The 14,606-nt window shown below is 43.8% G+C and overlaps 1 protein-coding gene and 1 long non-coding RNA gene across 13 annotated transcripts in view; one reads left to right on the forward strand and one right to left on the reverse strand.

Moving 5' to 3' along the window:
* LOC105498726 (TLE family member 4, transcriptional corepressor) overlaps positions 1–1,206 on the reverse strand; it is a 155,371-nt gene extending 154,165 nt beyond the window's left edge. For 5 of the 12 annotated variants that reach the window (XM_024786719.2, XM_024786718.2, XM_011771019.2 and 2 more), the window contains exon 1: positions 189–1,203. In XM_024786719.2, coding sequence (XP_024642487.1) covers positions 189–233 — 45 coding nt within the window. In that variant the 5' untranslated portion in view covers positions 234–1,203. Of the gene's footprint in view, positions 1–188 lie in introns of all 12 variants that reach the window. The other 7 variants (XM_011771014.2, XM_011771013.2, XM_011771009.2 and 4 more) reach the window with 3 other exon arrangements.
* A 3,519-nt stretch (positions 1,207–4,725) lies between these two features.
* The window catches only part of LOC139358098 (uncharacterized), a 36,241-nt gene continuing 26,360 nt past the window's right edge, over positions 4,726–14,606 (forward strand). Inside the window, exon 1 of the long non-coding RNA XR_011612410.1 lies at positions 4,726–5,332. This is a non-coding gene — a long non-coding RNA (uncharacterized lncRNA). The remainder of the gene's footprint in view (positions 5,333–14,606) is intronic.

Consider the following 14,606-nt stretch of genomic DNA (forward strand, 5'->3'; position numbering starts at 1 on the left):
GCACCCCCTCCGAGGGCCACCACGCCGGGGGCTGGGGGTGATGGCGGGCGGGCGGCTCCCGGCGCGGGGCGCCGATTTCGGGCGGCTCTCCACGCCCCTCCGGCCAAAAGACACAACTCGGTGCGCAGGGGGCGACGCGGGGAATCTCCCAGCGCCCGGCGAGCCCGCGCCCCGCTGCCCGCACTCACCGGGTGTCTGGTCTGCGGGTACATCTTGCTCAGGTCGCGAATCATCCAAGCCGATTTAGTTCGCTGCGCTCGGCAGAGGCGCGCGGCTCATTGGCTTTAATGGCCCCGAAGAGGAGGCGGCCGCGGCGGCGGAGGCGGCCGGCTCGGTCTGAGGGGCGGCTCGGGCGGTCCCGGCCCCCGCCGGGTCTCGCGTGACACGGGCGGCAGGAACGCGCGGCGGCGGCTGGGTGCCGGCAGCCGGGCTGCTCCGCATTCCCCGCGGGCGTCACTGGCCCGCCGCGGGCATTGTCCGGCGCGCGTCTCCCGAGGCAACGCTCCGACGTTCAGCTCAGCCGAGGCGCACCCGCCGAGCCCGGCACCGCGGCAGCCGCTCACCCAGCCGGGAAAGTGCGAGCTCCGCGCCCCACCGCCCGCCGGCAGCGCCGCTCGCTCGCTCTGCGTCCCACTCCAAACTTTTTTTATTTGTCTTTTAATTGGTTGTTATTCCTCCGAATGAATGATCTTTCTTCTTCCCTAAAAGCAAACACAAACTCCTTTGGTTCGGAAGAGGTCTCGGCGGTGCTTTTTGGTTTCTCTGGAGATTTTTTTCACTTCACAGCAACGATCTTTTAAAAGGCACCTTTTAGCTTCTTTTACCACATCTCATTTCCTTATTTTTCTTCCTTCCTGTTTTCTTGTCTTTTTTTTAACCCCAAATTGAAGGGGATTATAAAAATAAAAGAGTGAAACGCTTGCGGCTTTTTTTTTTTTAATTCTCTCTCCTTTCAAACTCTGCGAACACCACCTCAAAATAATATACAAGTGTGTGAGAAAGGGGGAAGAAAGCAGCCAACAACCCAAACACCCGCTCAGAACAGCTCTAACAACACGCTCTGTGTAGGTGACTTCTTTGACCAAATTTAGCAGCAGCTAATCATTAACATTCTGATACATATTCACAACCTTCAGCGGAGGGGGCCGTGGAGCATCCCGGGAGATGTAGTCCACCCCGGGCGACCCTGCCTGAGAATACTGCCAGATTGACTACAATCACCGGCCCGCCACGCGAGTGCTCTGAGGCGCTCTCCAAGCGCTCCGCCCACCCCCGTTGCGGTAGGCGTCTCCAGCAACCAATCAGAGGTGGCTGAACATTAATCGCCGTTCTGTGTTAGTGCCCATCATTTCACTGCTGACAAATGGCAAGCCAGCGGGGAGGAGCCAACCCAGCTGAAACCCACGTGGGTGCCGGGCGTCGCCTGTAGCTCCGACCAATTAACGAAGAGGAATGAGGTTGGCGGAGGCGGGGCGGAGATGGCCCGCCCAAGGCGGAGCTTCGCCTTGGCTGTCGTTCCTTAGCGCGAGCGTTCGAACCGGGGAAACATTTGTTCAGCTGTCAATCAAAGTAACGTGGGGTTGAGAGAATCCGCGGCTGCTGCTGTTGCTGCTGCCCTGGCTGCATCTTCAGAATTAGGTGTTGGTGGCGGTGGTGGCGGCAAAATAAAGAGGGTGGAGGGGGCGGTGAGCCTGGGGCCTGGTCAGAAGATCTCCTTCCGAGTCTCGTCCTCCCGCCCACCCGTCTCCCAACCCAGACACCTTCGGCCCCTCGCTCCGCAGCCGCGCCAGGAATGCGGACTAATTAGGGTCCAATGTCTCCTTAAAGAGACAAGCTCGACCTTGTGTAACGCGCCGAAACCCCTGTTGAGACAAGAGAGGGAGGATCACGCTGATCCCACTTCGTTCGGTTCACATCAATTTTACGCGCCGCTGGAGCCGGCATAATTTTCCGTGTGAACGCGGACTCGGTCCCCTGTTCTTGTTTAGAGCCAGAGATGGAGTCGCGAGATGCTGGCTGGGGCGGGGGCCGCGGGGTGGGCGGGGAGCTCGTCCCTCCGAGCCCCGCGGGAGCTGTGATTGCCATTTAGTCCCGAAACAGACCTCCCTCCCTCCACCCCCGGGGGCACTCGGAGAGAAAGCGCATCCCGACGCTCCATCAGGGGGTCGCAGGGCAGTAATCGTGGGGTCTCCGGGTGAGGCTGAAGATCCGGGAATCAGAGACGCCGGATCTCCAAAGAAACTTTGCCGATTGGGCCACGTGAACCCCGCAGACGGTCGTACTGAACAGAGCAGGCCGACGGGGCACGGTTAGAAAACGCCCCTGCGCGGCCTGGGACGTTCCCTCCCCCAGATCAGTACCAAGACTGCGCCCCTTTTCCCGCTCTTGGGAGAAGCAAGTCAAGTTTATCCCCGTTAAAACGGAGCAGGATGCCACGCGGGCCCGAGAGATGGCGGAAAGGTGGGGGTGGCCCCAGGGGCAGATGCTGGGGGAGGAGAGAAAGGGGCAGCCATGGCTGAGGAGGGGCACCCCTACGGAGGGGCCTGGGAAATGGGGGCGGCCCCCGTCAGTGCACCCTTCCATCCTTAGTCCGTGTCCAGCTGGGGGCAGCGCCCCAGTTCAAGGGGAGGCCGCTGAGGCTCGCAGTCTTTCCTAGCGAGCCTAATCTTGGGGACAGGGAAAAAATTCGGAGAGTCAAGAAGAGTATTGGCTAATGTAACAGACTGGGTTTTAGACGTTTATTTCTAGGCGTGCTTGCCTACTATAACTTGACCTGTTGGATGAGATGATGCCGCCGGTTCGGCGTTAGTGGAAAACTATTCTTAATGATATCCCTTTCCTCAGTGGACGACTCAGTGACTTAATGTCCAACCGAGCACGTTCTGTGAACGTCCGTTCTGGCCACGGCAGTGAGCTGGTGCAAAGCAAGGCTATGGTGGTCTTCTCCTGCCTCTAATTTCATACTGAAAACCCGGAGCCAAAGTTCACAGAATGTTTCCATTCGGCAAATATTTTTCTTCTCCATCCCCAAAATAAGAGGACAGAGAACTCCTTTCGGCAGTTTTCTGAACCTTGCTGTTCCATACCTAGCCACATGTGGCTGATGAGCACTTGAAATGTGTCCAATTCAAAATGAGATGTGCTATAAGTACATATATATGTGGGATTTTGAACAAATTAATGTGAAAAAACTGCAGCTCCATAATTTATAGTTATGTCAAATATGTGATATTTTGAATCACTCAAAAATATTAGTAAAATTAATTTGTCTGTTTCTATTTATTTTATTGTATTGACGGGGGTTTTCCTGTGTTGCCTAGGCAGGCCTCAAACTCTGAAGCTCAAGCTATCCTCCTGCTTCAGCCTCCAGCCTCCAGTGTTGTGGGGACTACAGGCACACACTAACTTTTTTTTTTTTTTTTTTTTTTTTTTGAGACAGAGTTTCGCTCTTGTTGCCCAATGAAGTGCAATGGCGCGATCTCCGCTCACCGCAGCCTCCGCCTCCCAGGTTCAAGCGATTCTCCTGCCACCACGCCCAGCTAAGTTTTGTATTTTTAGTAGAGACGGGGTTTCTCCATGTTGGTCAGCCTGGTCTTGAACTCCCGACCTCAGGTGATCCGCCCGCCTCGGCCTCCCAAAGTGCTGGAATAACAGGCGTGAGCCACCGCGCCCAGTCTCTTTTTACTTTTTTAGCTTTGTTCCTAGAAAATTTTAAATTATGAGGCTCACATATTTCCATTAGACAGCACTGCTCTGAAACGTTTCCAAGAATCAAAAGTTAGAAGACTCAAGTGATACAATTTGTACACGAGAACAGCAGAGTTTCTAAGAACACCAGCAACAACCATGTTTTATTTTAAGGTTGGTTATTTGCTTGCTCCCAGTAGAGCTTTTCAATGGTTTGTGAAATCACCCACAGTGCCTCTGTAGGAAGTTCCATATTCTCTATTTTAGCCAGAATGTTAGCAAGTTCCATGAGAACAGGGACCTGGTTGTGTTCACAGTTGCACTCCAAACACCCCAAATTATGTCTGCCATCACTGTCTGGTAGTTGGTGCTCAGTAAATATTTGTTGATGGCATTAATGAATGAACACCACATCACATCCTTATAGAAAGTTTCCACATCATTTGGGTCATATTTATTGAAATTCTGTGCAGCTTTCTCCCAGGACAGGAAACGAGAATTCTAAGAATAGAACCCGAAGAACTATTGAAAGGGTCAGTGGACAAAGAGGAAACTTTGCTCTGTTAGGAAATATCAAATAGCTTGTAGCAGGGATCTTTCGCCTAATCTCTCTCGACGGTTTGTGTCAACAGAAAAGTGGCTAGAGAAATCAAGATGTTTCTTTATTTTTTAAGTTCCATTTTAAAATATAGCCCTTGGATGTGTTTCATATTTTGGCCATGTGGCAGAGCTATATAACTTACCTCAATGTCTCAGAAAGATGCCAAATGAAGCAACTAGTGGCCCAGCCCTAGCCCTAACACAGACTGTAAGTGGGGCTCGTGGTCACTTTTATCTCCTTTCTTGGCCTGTGCTTCTCTCATTGCACTTCTCACTGTTAAGCTTAGCTATGATGTTATCTGGCGGCTTGTCTTATCCCTACCACAGAATAGGGGGCAGGTGGGGGATTCCAGAGTTTTCCTGTGGGAGGCACTTCATGTTAAAAGCTAGGCCTGAAAGCTCCAATCTTCAAGTGACATATGCCAGGCATGCTTTTCAACTTAGGTTAGATGTAAATCATTTATTTATTACTTCACCAAATATTTATTAAACCTACTATGTGCCAGAATATGGGGATTTAGCAATAAAAGTGGCTATTATTAATATATTGCTGCTTAGCTCCAAATTCACCCTCATTGCCCGCCTAGTGAAACAGAATCTGAGCCCTTTAAGTATTTTCCAGCTGTTACAGAAGCTAGGTCAATAGAAGGTCCTGGAGAGACATTGCAGGAGGAAAGGGTTTGCTTTCCTGGTTCCTGACTCTGGTGTGCATACTGGGCAGGTTGCTACAGCACAGGTAGCAAGCAGCAGCACCCGGCAGCCAGCAGCTTCCTCAAGAAGCCCCTTAGGTGGCTTTGGAGCAAGTGCCTGTAATGAGACACCTCCCTCAACAGCTTTCCTTTGAACCCCAGAGAATGGATTTCCAACAAGTTCTGGAATGTGGATTTCTGGCAAGTTCCAGAAGGCAGAATTCTAGCAGGGGTCACCTGCTATTCAGAAAGCTACAACTGTGCCCTCTCCAACAAAGTCTGGATCTCGGCCAGCCCTAAGAGTGTGTCTGAGTCTTGGAGGGACTCTTTTTGAGGTGCTGCATCTCAGCCCTGGGGTTAGTAAGTCACTCTTCCTTATATCTCTATTTCTGTATTATTTAGAGTTCTCGTTACCTCTTACTAATCCCCCTTTGCTCCAGTTCCCTGTTGTAGGTAATCATTTTTTATATCAAACTTTCCTTGTTGAAATTACTGTTTTTCTCTCTTGATCAGACCCCAGTTGATACAATAAACAACATAAGCAAAGTGTCTTTCTTGCTGGTGCTTACATTCTGATGGGGGGAGATAGACAAACAGTTGCATAATATGAAGGAGTGACAGGAGTAGTAGAACTAGTTCAGATGGGAGTTCATAGAAGCCTTCCTGGAGGAGGTGACCTTTAAACAGAAGCCTGAATGCCTAGAAAGAGTCAGCCAAACCAAAAATCACTGAGAAGCAAATTTCAGGTGGATTCAAAAGCCTCATTTGAGGAAGTGTTGGTGAATGTGAGCATTTTTTAAAGACTGGTACATGCTAGAGATGGAGTAATACAAGATTAGGTCATGGCTACATCACTGGGTTCTGGTCACATTGAACTTCTTATGTCTGATAAAAGCATTCATTTTCTACTCTGATTATAATAGCCATTGTGGAGGGAGAAAGGCTCGTAAGCAGGGAGTGACAAGATCATTACAAATATCAACTTGGTATAAGGTGCCCACATTTACACTTGACCTAAGATTAAGAAAGTACCCTTTGTCATATTCAAGAATAATCAATTGTTTTTAATTGGGGACAGCTGATAAAGAGTACAGGCGCACACACCCTGCCCTTCCCACACACACATCCTTTGGTACTGCCACTACCTCACCCCCACTAACGAGTAACGGGTCAATTTTAATTTGGATAGAGGATGCCTGTGCAAGTCTGAATGTCCGGCTCTGCGTTGAATATACAGCTAGAACAGCAATGATTATAGAGAATCAAGGACGTGCACTTTCATTTCTAGATCTGCAATTGACTTGCTCAGAAACCATCCTCCTGTCTATGTTAAGATAGAGATAACTGGACAGAAAGCTCATTATTGAAAAAGGACATCAATGCTACAGAGGGTGACAAATTTCTTAACTTGTCTGGTTAGGCAGAGCTTTGTTGCCAGCAGCCTCAATGTTTAGTGGTGAAGACTGCCAAGACGTCTTTGTGTTGGGATGTCCCTTCTTAACTTGATGGATAAAAGGCATGTAGATACCCATTTGCCTTTTTGTGGGGAGGGAACTTGGCTTGGGAGTAGAGTAGACAAATTTGCATAGGTACTAAGGAGGCTTCTGGGACAAAATAACTTTCCTTATTGAAACACTACATTATTTGAACACTTTGAGCTCATCCCTAATTAAGTCTGCAGGCAAGAAGGAGCACTGAAACTTTCTCTTCCCTCCCGGAGATTATGGTGCAGACACAGTGGTGTATGGTGTATGTGGTAGGGGCTATCTAGAACTCACCTTAAAGTCAACAGGAGAATGGACCAGTGACCCAAATTCACTGGCTGCAATGCAGAGGCAGGAAGTATGGATCTTTCTCATTCTGAAGTAACTCTTTATTGAACATATGAATCTCCTTTTGGCTTAGACATCCTGGCATTAATGGGGTGCTTCGGGATAAAAGGCTGAGTGTGTGAGGAAGATAAGTCTGCATAGGACTTTTATAGTCACACCTTATGTCAACAATGGAGCTGAGGGAGACCCTATACTTCTTGCTAGTCTGAACAATTGTCTTGAATAGTTAAAAAGAGCTATGAACTTATTTATACTCTATAACAGAGATCATATCTAAGAAACACACTAGTAAAAATGACTCCCTTACTTGAGGAAAGCTCAGATGATCTTTAAATTTCTAGAATCTAGAAGGGATCTTTAACAGCTGCTTCTGTTTCATTCCCCTGCCTTTAAGCAAACAAGATATCATTATCCCCACTTTAAAGATTAATCAACTGAGGCTCAGAAAGAAGTTACTTACCCAAGGTTATATGGCTCTCACGCCTGTAATCCCTGCACTTTGGGAGGCCGAGGCGGGCAGATCACGAGGTCAGTAGATCGAGACCATCCTGGCTAACACGGTGAAACCCCGTCTCTACTAAAATACAAAAAATTAGCCGGGCGCGGTGGCGGGCGCCTGTAGTCCCAGCTACTCCGGAGGCTGAGGCAGGAGAATGGCGCGAACCCAGGAGGCGGAGCTTGCAGTGAGCCGAGATGGTGCCACTGCACTCCAGCCTGGGCGACAGAGTGAAGACTCCGCCTCAAAAAAAAAAAAAAAAAAAAAAAAAAAGAACTCTTCTACCTCCTGATTTAATACCTTGCATGAACCTGAATTCCACAAGTGAGTATTCAATTAAAGTATGTAATTTGAGCACTATCCAACTCACCTGCCTGGTTTACTCCTTTTCAAGCAGATGTTTTATTGCAAAAATGGGGGCAGAGGGTGAATCAGGGAGATGACTGTGTTGCAGCTGCCACTGTGCAAAAGCTGAAACTGAGAATTACCGCAGCTTCAGGAAGCACGGCTAACTCCCTTCAGCCTCCGACCTCAGAGTGTCTGAAGGCTCAGTAAGGAAGTTCCAAAGAGATGTGCAGTGCTGAAGCCCTAGTCCTTTTACTTTCAACTAACAGCAGGGTTCACACCTATGCAGCTGCTGTTGCCATGCCTTTCCACAGGCTCCCACTCTTGCTAACTATCGCAACAGCCTATGGGGCAGACATTACAGGAGAAAATCTGCGCGTTTCCTTTCTGAAATGAGTGGTGCAGGAATGGGGTAGGTGTAGGAAAGTGTAACTAAACATCTTACTGCTTTGTACAAGAAAATAATTCATGAGAGTCTAGTATTATTTTTATTTATTTTTTGGGATGGGGGTCTCACTCTATTTGCTCAGGCTGGAGTCCAGTGGCACGATCTTAGCTCACTGCAACCTCCACCTCCCCGGCTCAAGTGATTTTCCCATTTCAGCCTCCCAGATAGCTGGGACTAAAGGCACAGGCCACCACACCTGGCTAATTTTTTGTAATTTTAGTAGAGATGAGATTTCACCATATTGCCCATGCTGGTCGCTAATTCCTGAGCTCAAGCCATCCAACCGCCTCGGCCTCCCAAAGCTCTGGGATTACAGATGTGAGCCACCACAGTTGGCTAGAAAGTCCAGTATTATTTTCATTAGAACTGGGGGTCAATTCACGGTCTGCCGTGACCTGGCTAACTTTGGTTAATCCCTTTAACCTTTCTGGTCCCATCTGTGTTGTGTTTTATCCTTAAGGGAGGTAAGTATGATCTCTAAACCCCTTTCCCCTAAATGCAAACATTTGCTGCTCTAAAAAATGTTTTATTTTATCATCTCAGAGTTGATCATATGGAATGGATTTTGAATTAGGATCATCTGCTAAGGTTGATTATATTTTCCTTACCCCTTTTTAATACTTCTGAAAAAATTAACTCCTTCAATGAAGATTATTTGGGGAAAGTGGCTGCAGGCACATTTTGTTGAAAATTGATTAGTTGTCTCATAAAATGATCTAAACTGTAAGGAACTATATTCTTAATGCTACTATGTGGGCTCCTACTGCTATAATTCAATTCAGGACTTGTCCTCAATATTATGTAGCCTGGAACAATTCTGGTAAATCACATGACTTCCTTTAATAGCAATCCTTGTAAAATAGTGTGAGTGAGCCATCATTCACAGTGTAATATCTAGTCCAGTGCACTACTACTTTTGAAAAGACAATGATACTCAGAGAAATTTTCATTCATGGGGACACGCTCTGCTTCTGCTCCTTGCTTTTATATAGAATGAAATTTGAATGTTTTTATTACAGGTTTTTATTAAATATGTCTGCAAGAGAGACCATTCGATACCTTATTTTTGTGTGAACCCTGAGTGTTTACATAGTGTTGTTACATATTATTACCTCTGGTACTATGTAAAGGTACCAGCAAAGAAGCAGGATGGGTGTTAAAATCCCCATTTTACAGACTAGGAAACTAGGTTCACAGAAACCAATGGCCTCTTGGGAATCAAACTTGACTTTTCAAATTTCACTTTGTTCTATTCTACTGGAGCTGCTTTTTTGTTGTTGTTGTTGTTTTTAAGACAAAGTCTCCCTTTGTCACCCAGGCTGGCATGCAGTGGCGGGATCTCCGCTGCAACCTCTGCCTCCCAGGTTCAAGCAATTTTCGTGTCTCAGCCACCTGAGTAGCTGGGATTACAGGTGTGACCACCAGGCCTGGCTAACTTTTGTATCTTCAGTAGAGACGGGGTTTTGCCATGTTGACCAGGCTGGTCTAGAACTTCTGACCTCAAGTGACCCACCTGCCTCAGCCTCCCAAAGTGCTGTGGTTATAGGTGAGAGCCACGGCGCCCAGCCTAGAGCTGCCTTTTAATGCCTTACAATGATTATCATGCTTTGTGCTTTACAAAGTGCTTCCACATGCCTCTTCCTTGCTTCCAAAACCTTGTTGGATGGGGAGAGCTGGTGTTGTTGTGACCATCTTAAAAATGTGAAAACTGTAACTCGGAGAAAAGTGACTGGCCTGGCTCAGAGTTAGTGTATATGTATCAACTCTACAATCTAAGTGTATACGTATAGAAAGGCATTCTAGGGAAAAGTATGCCAATCACGCGAATCGTAGATTTTCTATGAGGTAAGAGTAGATGAGGGAAGGAGAATTGCTAGACTGCACGATGACTGCACACCAACTCTACAATCTGAGTGTATATGTATAGAAAGGTGTTATATATGTCAGGGACATATGTCAGGGAATTGGTGCCCTCATCTCCAGCCTCTGCTGGATGCCTTGTTTTTATAACTTTAGACAAGAATGACTCACCATCAATCCCTGTACAATAAGAAGTTCAACATCCTTCTCAGTAGCTCCAGGGATTGCTGGGGGAGTATCTCTGTTTCTCTGTCATTTATTGTTTCTGATGAAAGCTTGATCTCCATTTTATGCCTCCTGCTCATCTGTCCATTTTCCACACCAGACTACCCTTTGGGACATCCTATACTCTTCTGAAGTACCTTGACCCAAGCCATGTGTGAATGCTTTTACTGAAGTTCTGGGGGATGGAGGGAATTAATGAGTCAGAAGGGCACACACTGAAAGTGGAATATCAAGCATCCCCATTCCTTGGTTATATCTGCCCCTTTGAAATGCTCAGTAGCAGAGGCCACTCAGTCACCGTGCAGTCTAGCAATTCTCCGTCCCTCATCTACTCTCACCTCATAGAAAAATCTATGATTAGCGTGATTGGCATACTTTTTCCCCAGTACAGCTGCTACTGTGGAGTGTTTTTATAGCTTAGGGTAGATTTCTGAATCTGACTAATTTTTGCAACATCTATATGAAAGAGAGAAATGCAAAAATAACTCTCCATTCCCAATTTGTAATCCAGACTGAGGCACCTTTTATAATTTTTCCAGTGAGAAATTAAAGAGAAATGAAGGTTTTTAAAAGGAATTCATTCTGAAAATAACCTTATAATCTCCAGGAATGACTTTCATCAAGGACTTAAAAGCAATAAAAAACTATTTTTCCTTTATGAGGTTAAGAAATTTGGTCCTTATGCTTTCTTGAAAGGAAATAGTTTATTTTTAAATCCTTAGAGGAACTTATATTCCTTGAAATTTTTAACATATAATTAATCATTCGGAAAATTATTTATTATGATTGCAATTTTCATATATAAATATATTTTCATAAGATATTGAAAATGTGAAAGAATTGTCAGATATTTATTGCAAATTAAATTTGGAAACATTTTTATAACATTTACATTGCTGGCCAGCAATCATTCTCTAACAACTTGCTCTGAAAACAGTAAACATGTGAATCATGTTGTAAAAATTAGTCACATTCAGACATCTCTTCTAACCTATAAAAACTATAAAAACGGCCAGGCGCTGTGGCTCATGCCTGTAATCCCAGCACTTTGGGAGGCCGAGGTGGGCAGATCATGAGGTCAGGAGATTGAGACCATCCTGGCTAACATGGTGAAACCCCGTCTCTACTAAAATTACAAAAAATTAGCCGGGCATGGTGGCGGGCGCCTATAGTCCCATCTACTTGGGAGGCTGAGGCAGGAGAATGGCATGAACCCGAGAGAGGCAGAGCTTGCAGTGAGCCAAGACAGTGCCACTGCACTCCAGCCTGGGCGACTGAGCAAGACTACGTCTCAAAAAAAATAAATAAATAAAATACTATAACAACAACTGTACTGGGCAAAAGGTATTGTTAACTGTACATTTTCTATCAGTTCTAGAGCAGGATGTTTAAAATACCCCTAACACAACCACATTTAACACTTAGCTTTTGAAAATTTGAGAGAACTTTAGATTTTTGATGAATGAGGGATGTTAGTCACATACATTTTTGAATTATTTATGCAATGCTTAGGAAAATGTAATAATCAAAGTTGCATCAAAGTAAGTTTAATTAAATTTTTATTATCTGTAAAGCTACTGCATACACAACTAGAACTTTACTAATTATTAAAACCAAATATATACAAAGTCATAGCTTAGGGAGGAAGAATTGGCAAATAGAGTACTAACTAGTAATTCGACTCAATATTTAAATATATAAAGGGATGTATAATTTTGTTTTTGATATTATAAATATAAAGACTTAGAGTGCTGGAAAGGCTCTAATATGAATCTTGCCTCACTAAGCTCTCTTATATCCTGGAAAGGACTTATATTTATTCCATAGCTAGGTTCCGTAATCAACCCCATTGGTAGCTAACATTTATTGAGTGTGCCACACATCCTCACATAAATGATTGAATACAATCCCGTAATCTCCATCTCATCTTCTTTTTAAAGGTGAGTCCAGGAGCTTCCGGTTCCCTAACTTGTCTAAGTTCAGCCAACCAGCAAATTCAAATCCAGGACTTTTTTTTTCTTCTGGAAGGTTTGGTTTTGTTCGCTGTTTTCCAAGCTACCTTCACATCAGAACTAAATGAGATATTTAGATACATAATTTTGACATGAAATGTGTTTTGCTTGCTTCATTTTGTTTTCAGGGAATGAGTTGTAGTTAATAATACATTTTATATATCTATGTTGCGAGAGCTTTAGAAGAATTTTGATGTAAATTAGTAAATCAGCAAAATAGTTGCTAAATTTATATTTCTTCCATTGAACAAGGTTAAATTCTAATTCATTTAGAATTGTTTTCATGTTCTGATGAATAATCAAATGGCCCATTGTTTAAGACCACCTTTTTACTTTTAATTCTCAGCAGAGAAATAATCACTAAAATCAATGTTTAAAATATAGAACTAGGAAACAAATAACTATCCAAAGCCTATAGTTACCATGATACCCTGGGAACTTAGAAATAGTTTAAGTTTCAGGCATGGTAACACACAAAAAAAATTCAGTCATAAAGGAAGTTATCTTGACTAGCAGACACACACACACACACACACACACACACACACACACAGCTCTGTGTGTGTCAGCAACTGATTTCATAGATAATTTCCTATCCACTGATGACTGCCCCCAAATCTTTCTTTAATTGCAAGGGAAAACTGAGAGCACTTAATAATATAGCTTAATTAGCTGTGTTTCTTATATTTACACTAATAATACTCTGATATACTTGTTTTGATAAGATTAGCAAACAAGCAAAGCTAGAACAAGGCACTGTATTGTTTGAGAAGATCTGTGATACATTTTAGCTTCACTGTTCTATAAAGATTCTTTTTTCTCAGTAGGACTCACTTGAGATAGTAGTCTAATATAAAAAAGAATATAACATTCATAACTTTTTTTTGCTAACAAACTTAGATTTATGAGAGACAAACATCAGAGATATCAAAATTTCATGTCAGAGTTGAGAACAGAAATAAGCCGAATTCAACTGTTTTTTTCTGAAGCCCTGCTGAATACATTGTCTGGATTGTACCACAGAAGGCTGAAAGCAAAACACGGGTGGGTCTATCAAACAATCCCTGACTCTGTTTATAACAACTGAAGCTGTGCCTTTCATATCGGAGTCCCATCAGAAAGGGGAGGGGGAAGGAAGAGATAAGCTCATCAGTGAAATAGTATCCTTTAACAACAACCAGTCACTTCCTGCAATCAAAACCATGCTAGCATGTGGCTTGTTCAAATAAAAATTACTGGACTGGAGCCAAACAAGGAAAAAGTAATTGATAATGTGGTTTTTCAGAAACCATCCATCCATCAAATGTGTCAGTCCTTCATAATACTTTATTTCCCTTCTGAACAAAGATCTTTAAAATTCATTGTGTGCACTTAAAAACAAAGTGTCCTTGTGCTGGTTTATAAAGATTCTCTTTTAGTTTGGGTTTGTTTTGTTATTTGATTACATTCCCTCCCATCCTGCATTTTTTTTCTCCCAGATAGTTGCTGGAAATTTCTGCCATTCTTAAACAAAGCATCTTTGTGCTGTATCAGCTTGCATTTTCCTTGGATTGTGTTTGGATGATGCCTTTTCACTGACTTCAGCACTGGAGTATTGTAGCCATAGCCTTAGTAAGTAGACTGTAACAAACAGATTCACTAGCCCTTTTTGTGTGTTGCATCCTGTTAATCGCTGGTGGGAAACACTTCTTGGAGTAAGGCACAGGACCTATTACAAATAGAAGAAAAAACGGATGAGGAAATATTGGATCATACTTGAAACTAGAGAAAGCCATTAATAGTCATCATAAAAAGAAATGTCCCCCTTCTAGTAATTCCTCCAATACGTATGACAATCTTATAACTAAAACATTTTATTTATTATGGAATTCTAAAGATCAGTTTGCAAAACTGATAGTATGTTAGCTCACTAGCAGTTTCCAAAAGCAACATCTATGAAGTAAATTTCAGCAACATTCACTCGTTTCTCCTCCTTATGACTTCCATATTAAAGCTGGTCTTACTATAGATTTGATGCTACACACACACACACACACACACACACACACACATATTTTGCCCAGATATGGGCAAGATCACACCTCAAAATGCATAAAGAGATAACAGCTTCCCAAAAAATGTATTTTAAGTTATAGTTCTATGATTAAAACACTGAAAATATGAAAAATAATGAAGCTTTGGTGAAGAAAAAATCCCATGTGATTCTGAAATTTCTTTCACTTCTTTCAGCTACCTATTTTATAAGTCAACACAATCATATTATGATTTCTTTTGAATACTTCTAGTACTATCAACTATTGACCTGACAAATACTTTAGAATTGTATTTAGATTTCGTCCTCAGTGTCTTGGCACATGCTACCTAGGAACCAGACCCTTGGGAGATAGTTTTTCCCTGGGCAGGCAGCTAAAT

Source organism: Macaca nemestrina, chromosome 14 (assembly GCF_043159975.1).
Source record: "Macaca nemestrina isolate mMacNem1 chromosome 14, mMacNem.hap1, whole genome shotgun sequence".
Taxonomy (NCBI): Eukaryota; Metazoa; Chordata; class Mammalia; order Primates; family Cercopithecidae; genus Macaca; species Macaca nemestrina.